The sequence below is a fragment of the Chroicocephalus ridibundus genome, chromosome Z (genome assembly GCF_963924245.1).
Source record: "Chroicocephalus ridibundus chromosome Z, bChrRid1.1, whole genome shotgun sequence".
Lineage (NCBI taxonomy): Eukaryota > Metazoa > Chordata > Aves > Charadriiformes > Laridae > Chroicocephalus > Chroicocephalus ridibundus.
This window is the reverse complement of record NC_086316.1, coordinates 72,751,163-72,762,030: the sequence shown is the minus strand read 5'-3', so window position 1 is coordinate 72,762,030 and position 10,868 is coordinate 72,751,163. Positions and strand designations below refer to the sequence as shown.

Below are 10,868 nucleotides of genomic sequence, written 5' to 3'. Positions count from 1 at the left end.
TTTCAGAAGCTTCCTCTGGAATGTGTTTAACTTTTGAGAAAAAAAAATCTTTATAGTACAACCAACAAAAATCTTGCGGAGTAGAAAACGGCGCAAATTCTGATTTTGGAATCTCATAGGTGAAAATAGTCAATTTTGGACAGACTTGCATGGACACAACTGAATTTACATACCATTTTGGTCTTTAACCAGCAGCAAGAGCCCAAATTTTCTCCCTATTCAAAGATTTCTTTTCTGTTTTTAAAGCTGCTGTGATGGGAGTGGGGAGAGGGAGTTTATGTGCGTGTTTGTTTGTAAATGTGGTTGTTGCCATTACTAAAAGGTTTAACTTCTTAGATATTTCTTATTTGGTAACTAAATCAAGTGTTTTTAGGAAACATTGTTTGTGAATATATGGAAAAAATGTGTGCTCATCTCAAAATAGATCTCTACTGTCTTTAATTTTAATTTAATGAAATGGGCAATTTGTTACTTTGCTTAAATCTCTTCTACCAATTTTAAATTTCTCGATAGAGAGCTTGTTGTTTGTCTCCTAATACTTCAGAAGCTACTTTTGTATCCACACAGTTCAAGTAGGACTTCTAGTACATTTTAGCTGTGAAGCATTTGGAAGAATGCACTGAGTTTTTGATAGTGCACAGCAGCCTTCAAATTCTTAGAGCAAGACTAAAACAGACTTTCACTTTTGTTCTGGCTTTCAGGAAATGTTGAGCAATAGTTATAAAGTTTGTTTACCATAATTACAAAGCCATGGGCAGACTCTGATTTGTTTCTTTTGGGGAAAGGAGTGATCTCTCCCCTTCACCACTGCTCAGTAACCATCTTCCCAAATCAGGATTCCAGCCTTGTGCTTCCCTTCTACCTGCATCCTCTGGCAAGTCTCAGTTCTTCCTGAGTTCCTGCAGTTGCTATGAATCAGGTTCAAGAGTTGCTGCCTTATATTGGGACAAATGATCACCATTTAGGCAATGGTGGTAAGTTGCCCCTACCTAGACAGCAGCTCTTTTCATTTTGGCTGCTGAGGTTTCAGCCATCAATGAATAGTAGTAGCACTTCAAGCAGTCCTGGGACAGATTTCCTGAAAAGCTGCTACCTTGGAGAAATGTGGTTCTTATTTTTTTGGTAATGCTTTTGCTGTTGCTTGTAAACTTATCCTATGTCTACATGTTGATACACTCTGGGATTGTTCTAGTTGTAGCTGTTTGGTTTGGTGTGACTGCAGGAGGAAGCTTCCTCTATTGTTCCTGTAGGAATATGTCTGTGAGAAGTATATCCAATAACTCCTAAATATGTCATTCATTTTTGCAAAGCTGCTTGCTGTATTTATGCAAAAGCCTGGCATTTGTGCATTTTAGTACATATACTGTAACTTCAGGTCACATTATGTCAAGAAAATAGTGTGACTGTAGCAAGTACTTGGTCTAATTAGAACGGGAGGGTATAGTGCTAGCTGATGCCTAACTGTAGCAAGTGTCCCTCTAGAGAACTTACTCAAGATGCTAGCACATGCTAAAATCTGCATGAAAGCATCTTTGCTGCTTTTGTAATCGAGACATGGGGATACATATTACAGTCACACAGCACTTTCTGTGTAGGCACATATTGCTGTCTTCCATAAATTACTTTGAATAGAATTGCACTCAAAAGTTTTGATAGAAGATTAGTGGTTTCTTCCCTTTTCTTTTAGTCATGAAATCTTTATACTACTGTGCTTCATCAAAGGTTTTCAGATTCTTTCTTTTTATCACTAAGGCTTTTGTTGCATGTGACATGTTCTTTCTGAGGCTTGGAACCAGTAGTGTGGTGGAACTGTTTATTCCAGAGGAGGGGCAGAGATTTTTTTGGGGGCATTCTTGCTAAAATTTCTACAACTGCTACACTTGCCTAGGGCAATGCTAGGAGATTTTTATTTTTTTTTTAATGCTGAATTCCTTTTATGATGTTTGGTACAGGTGGGAAATAGGGATTGGAGCCCTTTGGTAATTATAGTACTTTCTGTAATAAGTCATTAATTCCAACAAATTAATGTTAAAATATTTAGCTTCCACCAAAGTGTCTCAAAGTGGAAAGCAGTCTCTGTTTCAGAGGTGGAACTAACACAGGGTTTTGCAGAAGTGTCGTCTTTGAAACGCAGTGTATCTTTCTGGAACCTGGTTGTCATGTTTTTTGCTTTCTGAAAAAGGAATTCTTAGTGCAAAAATCACTAACGCAAATCTGGCAGATTTGACCTAATGTATGTGAGATATGTGTAAGGCGTGATTTTGTAATACAGACCTTTTGCCTCATATCTGAGTGCTTTTCAAAGCTCTTTTTATAATTCTGTCCTTTTGGTCTATTTGAGTCTTGGATCAAGTGGATTATATGGTCTTTTCATGATGATAGAGAGGTGCAGAGATTGAAAAAGTTAGTTTCATCCTTGTCCTCTGTGTGTAAGGACAAGAGTCCATCTCCTCTTCCTACTTTTTCCATCAAGGACATCTCTCTGTAGTGATTAATTTTGCAATAATTAGTCTGTATCTGTTAATGAAAGGAATAGCTGGAGATTTTGGAGATTAAGGCACTTGGCACCAAAAGTTACATTCTAATACATCTATTATGTTTAATAACGTCAGATCAAAGAATTAAGTCCATGGAGCATGACGTACCTCAGATCTTCAGTTCTCATTGCCCACCTCGCAATGGCCTCTATACCCTCATCAGATACAAGTTGTAAATCAATACTAGATCATATCTTCCCTTTTGAAAGGATGTGTAGTATTATAGATAGATCCAGCTATTACTTAGTAAGACTGAGATTAACTGAGTTGGAAAAATAGTGATTCAGAAGGCCTGATACAGAATGGGATTATCTTTTCCCACAACAATATTCTGAACATATTTTGTTCACTTAACTGAAGTTGTACTTTGTTCACATTCTGAAGTTGACTACTCCAAGAAAGTACAGGAAATCCTGCTGAGTTTTAGAGGATTGCGTCCCAGGAATTTCTGTTCTTCTCAGGAATCTTTTTTTCCTTGGTTGAGGAGGGAGGTTTTGAGGGAGAATTTTTATTTTGATAACCTCAGTTCTTTGCATTAACTTGTTCTTTGCCACTATTCAAATAGAAATGGGTTGTTTTTGTGCATAGTCAAGTAGTTCAAAGCTAGTCAGTCACTGTCGGTCTAAGCCTTTCCTTGAACATTACATTAAGCTCTTCTTGTTCTTCAAGATTTAGACCCGCTACCGAATTAACTTGCAGTTTCGGGGTTTATCCCTCAAGATCTTTCATGCTTTTCTAAAATCCCCAAATACTGTGAATCAGAAGTATTTAAGATACTAATGTTAAAAGGACCTCTGAGTCTTCTAGGAAGGGCAAAAGGGAAGATAACCTTGGAAATTACTTGAAAAAACAGAAAGTAATGCATCTTTTTCAGAGACTCTTTGGGAAATTTTAATTCAAGCTCTTCTGTGCATAGCACTGTGTGTTCAATGTTAGATTTTAGGCTACTTCAAAGACACTTTTATATAATGCAGTTGTCTTAACAGATTATGGAGTTGTACTTGTAAAAGGCACTGTTCTGTGGAGTTTATGAGAGGAGTAATGAAATCATTAATCACTAACTGTTTCATTGGGAGGCTAATTTTTTTTTTAATCTTGAAAGCATTAGAAGCATTTTTTAATGAGATAAACCTATTCGTATATCTGTTTTTTCCCCCCTATATATTTTACCTCTGAGGATCCATTTTACCCACTTCTTTGGAATCTTACTGTGGATTCTTTGAATTAGGAAGAAGTGAAGCTGTAATAACTTTATTTTCAATAATTGAATCAGTTAGGAGGCATTTGGATGCCTGCTGTGGGCCCTTCTTTTTTTAGTTCGTTCCAAGCCCATAGCAGCAGAGACACACATCCCAAGAGTGTGAATCTGCCGGAGCAAAACTCTCAAAACTACAGTTATAGGTAAGTAACCTTTTTCTCTTACCTTTTAAGTTTTGTCCAGCTACCCTCCCTTTCTCCCCATTACCCATCTCCCCCCAAAAGTTTCCCAAAGAAGAAACTAATAGAACACTATTGAGAATGAATAGTTTGTTTACGTCTAATTTTATGTAGCCAATTAATGAAACAACAGAATGTGTAGTTATAACCAATATATTTGCATTCATTTCCAAAAATATGTTATAGGGGTTTTATTTTCTTAAAAATGGAGCTACAGGTGTAGTCATTTGTATAGTAATCTTGCAGAAGATTACAGTCACTAGTACCAGAAGATGAAATGAGACAGTGTAAAATATAAATGATTGTGTGTCTATGTAGTAGGACAGCGTGAAAATTAGGTATCATGTATTTTGTGTATACAAGCTTTCATTAGGTTTGCATTTCGTAGTCTGACATGATGGATGAAACTGGCACCTTATGTAGTTTTCCCAAGAAAAAGCAGCTTTGCAGCCTCCAGTTCCTATAGATTAGAGATTTTTGTGTGTGTGTGTGTGTTCAGATATGTTTTAAGAAAAGGGGAAGAAATTCCTCTTCTATCTAGAGAAATTGCAATGAAGTATTGCAATGTTTCCATCTATCTAGGAAAAAATACTTTCTTTTATATTTTTTATAAAGAATTAAAGAATTAAATACTGAGTGAAAAACTTTTTTTTTTACGTAGAGCGTTTGTTATTTTTTTTTAAACAGCATTCACTTCATTTTGGTGCTCATGTGTAACAGGTTGTGCTTTATATAGCTTTGTGCAGAAACCTGATCTTGTAGGCAGGTGTAGAAAATAACTAAAACCTAGCAGTTCCATAAGAAGTTTATTTTTTTTTTTTATTTTTAATCTGTAGCGTAAACTAAGAATAGAAAATTAAATATAACTTGCATGTAGCACGTGCCCTTGATTGAAACTATTAGATGGATGGGAAAATTTATAGTATTACCCAGTAATAACTGTATTTTGGTCTGGGTCAGCCACTTCTCCACAATGGATTTAAATCTTGATAAGGAAATGGCATGTATAATTAATAAACCTTATAAGAGGTTAAGCCCAGCATTTCTATAGTTCAGAGACACAAAGTTCACTCTGACATCAACCTAAGAAGACACAGACTTTTTTTCATTATCATGCAGTATAAATGTTACTGAAAGTATTTTTGAGTCCAAGGTGTGATGTCAGAATAAAGTCAACATCCGGAAGGGAGATTTGAAAGTCATTGCTTATTTCTGAAGTTTGCTGTTTATACAAATGAATTAAAAACTAATTGGATATGTTAATATGTAAGTGATACGTAAAATAAGTAGTTTTTGTTAAGTCTGCTGTTACTGTGTTGCATTTTTCTTACGTGCTGCATTATGTATTTCCAAGTAATTGCACTTCAGGTTTTGCTCAGATACTTTGACAATTGAGTTTACAAAACTATAATTCTTCACAAAGCAATCACATGGATAAACCCCAATATTTGTGTCAGAAAAATCTATCTCATAAATAAAAACTGTATTGTTTGTGAAAGCAACATTAAATTCAGGGAGGTTAAGTTATAGTTTCCAATCTCTAAACAAGTGTAGATGCTGGATTATACTTTTCTGTAGTTTAATTCTTATTTTCTAGTGTAATATTTCTTTTGTATTACTATAGTTGACAAGGAATAACGAGTATCAGATATCCTTAAGTAGAAAAATTCATAAAATCATATTTCATTCTCCAGTTATGCTGATTATGTTATTGTTATGTTTAAGGGAACAAGCAAAACTTTACCAAAATGAAGATTCTGAAGTCTGCTACACCCTAAGGCATGTCAGAGATTCCTGTAGTCTTTTTATGTTTTGTCCTGAATGAGTTTGTACATCCTTCTGAGGGGCTTTCCTTTTTGCACAGTGACCAGAAGTTTGATAAAGTCTTTTAACGGATTGCTAAAAATTAGCAGCTGTTTCTGTTCAGATTCCCAGAAATCCCTTCCTCTGAACTGCAGCAGCTGGAAGACCTCTCTTCTCTACTTCAAAGACTTCGGAATTACTTTCTGTTCTAGGAGGCTTCCTATACCAGTTTCTATACTGGTATAGTATATACCGGTGTATATATACACATTATACTTTACTCCTATACTGTACTTTCTTAGTTTCTTCTGTAACGGAGCAAGCAGTGAGAATAAAATTTTTGACCTGTGTTTGATGACTCTCTCCTTCAAGGGGAGGAGCCAGTACTGTGGGAATCTCTTCTAGTGATGGGAAGAGTTCTCTTTGGTTGCTTAGTTCCTTGTTTATTGGAATATGGCTTTTGCGGGAGATCACGTGAGAGCTAACTCTCATGGTCAGTAATGCTGGCTGTTCATGAAGGAGTAGAAAGATAAGAACGTACCTCGCTCCATTGATAGGTCATCCATCAGTACCATTATAGTAATTTTAAACCTTCCTTGTACCCAGATGAGGTTGATTCATTTAGATTCTTGTGATCTACAGAACACCGTTGCTTGGGGGGGACAGGGTGCTTGAACAACTTTGAAGAGATCCATGAAAAGTAACTAAGAAAACAGTTGTCAGTAAATGTAGGCTTGTTATTTAGACATACAGTTATGTGTTACCTGTTGAAAATTCCTGATCTCGACTGTTAGCTTAAGTAAGATAAGCTTGTAATTGGCCTCTGCCTGACTTGTCTCTGGTGTTAAAAATTGGAAGGTTTGACAGTAAGTAATAACTGCTTAGGACTGGTATGTTTTGTTTAAATTTATTCATTGGTGATTTAAATAATTCAAATAAGTGGTATTTCAAATGAGTGGAGTCATGTCCCAGTAATCTCTGAAGAATGTTAGAGCTTTAAAATATAAAACTCTCAATTGTTATGCTTTAGAAAAAGAAAGTTTGTACTGGAGTCATCAAAATGGTTCATCCAGAACTCAGCATTAGAGGATCGGTCATCTTTGTGTTTCTGAAGAGAAGTATGTTCACATTTAACCCTCTTGCGTATGAAATCTCCTGTTGAATCCCTCATGAGGTGTAAATGGGGAAGTGATAATTTATCTGTTGTGTCTTCGAGATCATTCAAGATCATTCAGAAATCTCTGGATTTTAGAGTCCACCAAACAGTATTAATAGAGTGTTACCATTCTGCTAAAACAAAGATTAGCATGGTTATTATTTAGACTTGTTACCTTTTCACAGATATTTACAAAAGGCCCATTTCAGTTTGGTAGAACAAGCAGTTCTAGAAGTCTTTAGGCTATCATCCTACTATTTGTTGAAAGAGTTTAATCTGGAATTTAAGGCAATCATCAGGCTTGCAAGAAAGCATAACATCAGAGGCTTCCGTACTAATGGTGTTCTAGCCGCTGCTTTGAAAAGATTTCAGGTTAAATGGAAGAACGGAGATACTCCTTTAATATTTAATACAGCTCGTCCCATCCAGCAACTGCCCCTAACTCTTTCTCAGCTTCCAAGTGTATCCATTTTCAGGATGGATATTCTTCGAATTGACTCGCAAGTTCAGCAGAAATGTATTTGAAGGTATCTGTGGTTATGCCAGTCCAGTGTTTTTTTTTTAATCAAAGCTTCCACAGGAATTAATTAATTTCTAAATCTGAAAGTACTGGTCGTTTTGACACACAGATATTTCCAAAGCTGAAGGCCACAACCTCCCTCCAGGAATACTGTTCATAAGAGGGGACAGGTGAGAGATAACCACTTGGAAATCCAGCTAATCTTTTTTTCCATGTCAAACTTGTGGTTCCTATAATGTTTTGTTTCTTGCACCACAGTGACCCATTTAATTTGACAGAACATCTCTACCATGTTTTAGAACAAGGTAGCTTACAATCTTGCTTTGAGTGCCAAGATACTGCCTTTTGGTGAGCATGTTGCAATGTAAAGACAACATCCATGTGGATTTGCCAAGCCAAAAGGATGTATACATAAGAGAATAACTGGGATCAGACTGTGCTCTCAGCTGTCATATATTTGTTCAAGGAACTGAACAAACTGTAGATATATTTTGGATGTATCTACATTCCTGGCAGGGGTGGGGGAGGAGTGAATAATGTTTCTAAAAAGAAAAGAATCTGAAAACAACAAACTTGGATACCTGGTCTCTAATGTATTCAGAAAGCTGTTCTGTATCTTACTACGTTTTACTTTTATTATGAAAACTGTAGATCCTGATCACACTTTATTGATCTCAAGAGCTTGTAAGCCTTGAGAGCCTTGTGAGTTCAGAACTCTGGCAAGCTTTTAATCTAGGTCTGCAGGATTTGAAAGACAAACATAAGTCTGATATTTTGGCAAAGTCCTAGATCCTGATAATAAGAAGAAATGCTACAGTCTATGGAAGGAAGTGGATGAAGCTTGGTTCCTGATGCCTTGAAGGATACAAAGTATATTTGAATGGATATTGAAAAGTTCCTAAGTTCATTTGTTTGTCAAAACCCTAAGGGGTCTTGGGACTCATGCCTTAGTGAAGTAGATGTATGCAAGCTTGCATACATTTAATTGTAAAAAAGAAGATAGGAAGACATCTGTTTTCAGAGGGTAATTACTCTCTCCTCACCTCTCTGATTCTCTATTGATTATTCTCATATAGTTCAAAGTGAGTTCAAGATTTTGTAAAGCCCTTGAAGACCAATGGTGTATTTGAACTTACAGATTTCTGCGGCTGTCATGGCAACTTAAAAAGTTTTTGTGCTCATTCAGTGGAGTCTTTCCATTGTGTTCGATGAAGATAGTGGTACTATGCACTCATCCTACCTTTTATGCCCTAGTACAACCTGCTGTTTTCATGTACTTGGGCCAGCTTTTGTGTCCTAGATTGAGAAATCTCATAGAGGTAAAACATTAATGATCAAGTCTAGTTCCGAGGATCGCCATCAAGATGCACTGCAAATATGAAGAAATCTGTGAGTAATCTGTAACTCTGTCTGCAATCACCTTGCCATTTAGGAAGAGAAAACGTTGAAGGTGTCCCTTTCTTCTCAGATAAGATGTCAACAGGTTGTGGTTATAATAACTTAGTAAAACATCAATATTGAGTTATCAAGAGAAATGAAGAAGGTGCATCAGAAGAGCTCTGTAATTAGAGGGAATATGTATGCCAAGTTGTGATGTGATCATCTACTTACATGTTCTCAACTTTCAATGTGACGTTTTGGATGAAGAGCAGCAGCATTTTGAGCCCGGTCAGTTACAGAAGTTCAAGCGAGAAAATTGGTCCTACTTGAATTGTTTTGATTGTTTAATCTTGGAGCCTTCAGCATGAGGGCTCTGAAAGGTGAGTTTTGGTTGATCCAGCTACAGCTGTTTAATGCATTACAGCTCCTGGCCATCTGCCTTGCTCCTATAGTAGAGATAGCAGAGGGAAACATTTGCTTGGCTCTTAACTGACTTTTTCAACGTGGTAGGTTAGTTGAAAACATCTTCATTAGTGCCTTAAGGTGATGCATTGGACAACGAAATGCACTTGTGGAAATGTGAATGTGTATTCCCTTCCGCTACAGGTGATAACCTCAGTTAAAGTAATGGAGCAGATAACTGATAACAGTAATGTCTTAAAGGCTACTGTTAGATCCACCATCAGAGCTTTGCAGGACTTTTTTTAGTGTGGCTGACACTTCTGGGTTAAAATGAAAAAGCTGGCTGATGTTTTCCTAAGAACACAAGTTTTTCAATTTACGTTTCAAGAATTTTAATTGAGAAATAGGGCAAAGGTGTGCGTGGATGCATGTGTATTAACTTTTTTTTTCCTTGTGTTTTTTTTTGTTGTTTGGTTGGTTTTTTAAATCAAATTTGAAACCTGTTAGTCTGGAAGCTTCTGCTTCATGACCATTCCTAAGACCTGCCATGAGGCTCAGTGAGGTCAAAGCTCTCTTAGTCACAGGGAGAAAAAGGGAGTTTTTTGCCACTGCATGAAGGTTTTGAAAGAATATATATTTTTTTTTATCAGTAGTATAGGGAAATTAATCTATATAAGTTCTCATAAATCCAACAGTTGCTGTAGTAAAGAAAAAGCAAAAATCTCCATGCTAAAAAGCTGCACCTCTGATTCAGAAAATTTATTTTGTTTCACACACCTATCATAAAGTTGGCAGGCATTCCTACAGGTTTTTCTTGAATTTGAAAGGTTCCTTATTTACAATTGACCAGTTTCTGCATGGAGTTTATTGTGTCTGTCTTTACATCTTCCAGCCATTAAATGTTGTACATACTTTTGGAATTTTAGGAAGATAGAGATGTCTAAGTGTATTTGAGAATGAAAATGATGGGGAAAAAAGCTTCTTCTCATCACTGGAATTGACCATGTTACTGCTTGTTATTGTGTTCTAATACTAGTTTTGGAGATGATCTGTCACAGTTTTGATTCTTCTAATAAGAATCTTCTACAAATATAGAAGAAATTAGAATTCATATGTTATAATTCTGGTTTACAATTTGAGAGGGTGGTGTTTTTTTTTTTTTTTCCTTGGAGTTTATTTCCCTGTTCCTTGATTGCATCCTCCTTAACATTCATTCTCCTGCTCCCAAAGAGAGCTGGCTCATTGCATCTGGTGATAAGGCACCACAAACCTAGGCATGAAATGTTATTTTCATTATATTGCATTTGTGGTCTAGGTGTTTTGACAATAGATCTACAGCAGAATTTCCAACCTATGTTTAGTCATTCCCTAAACTTGAAGTCATATTCCCTGATTACAGAGAAAGTCATTGTTTTTTTTGACAAAATTGCACAATGATAATTGAGAAATGAGAATATAAGATTTAGTACAGGTAGGGCTTTTGGTTGTCATGTCAGAAATTAATTTTATTTTAGAGTACCATGTTGGTAATATAAATAAGTTGTAGTTTAAATGAATAGAACATACTCTTTTGGATACTTCGATGTGCTTCTCATTTCTATGAATTCTACCAAATTGTAGGGTGTGTGGTTGG

At 36.1% G+C, this 10,868-nt stretch overlaps 1 protein-coding gene across 7 annotated transcripts in view; it reads left to right on the top strand.

Annotated features, from left to right (window-relative positions):
- Positions 1 to 10,868, top strand: part of NIPBL (NIPBL cohesin loading factor) — a 162,383-nt gene that overhangs the window by 90,649 nt on the left and 60,866 nt on the right. The window contains exon 1 of one of the 7 annotated variants that reach the window (XM_063321566.1): positions 9,183 to 9,213. The exons of the other annotated variants lie outside the window; for them this stretch is intronic. Within the exon in view, the coding sequence (XP_063177636.1) occupies positions 9,198 to 9,213 (16 nt within the window). The 5' untranslated portion in view covers positions 9,183 to 9,197. Of the gene's footprint in view, positions 1 to 9,182; positions 9,214 to 10,868 lie in introns of those variants that run through there. 7 annotated transcript variants of the gene reach the window in all.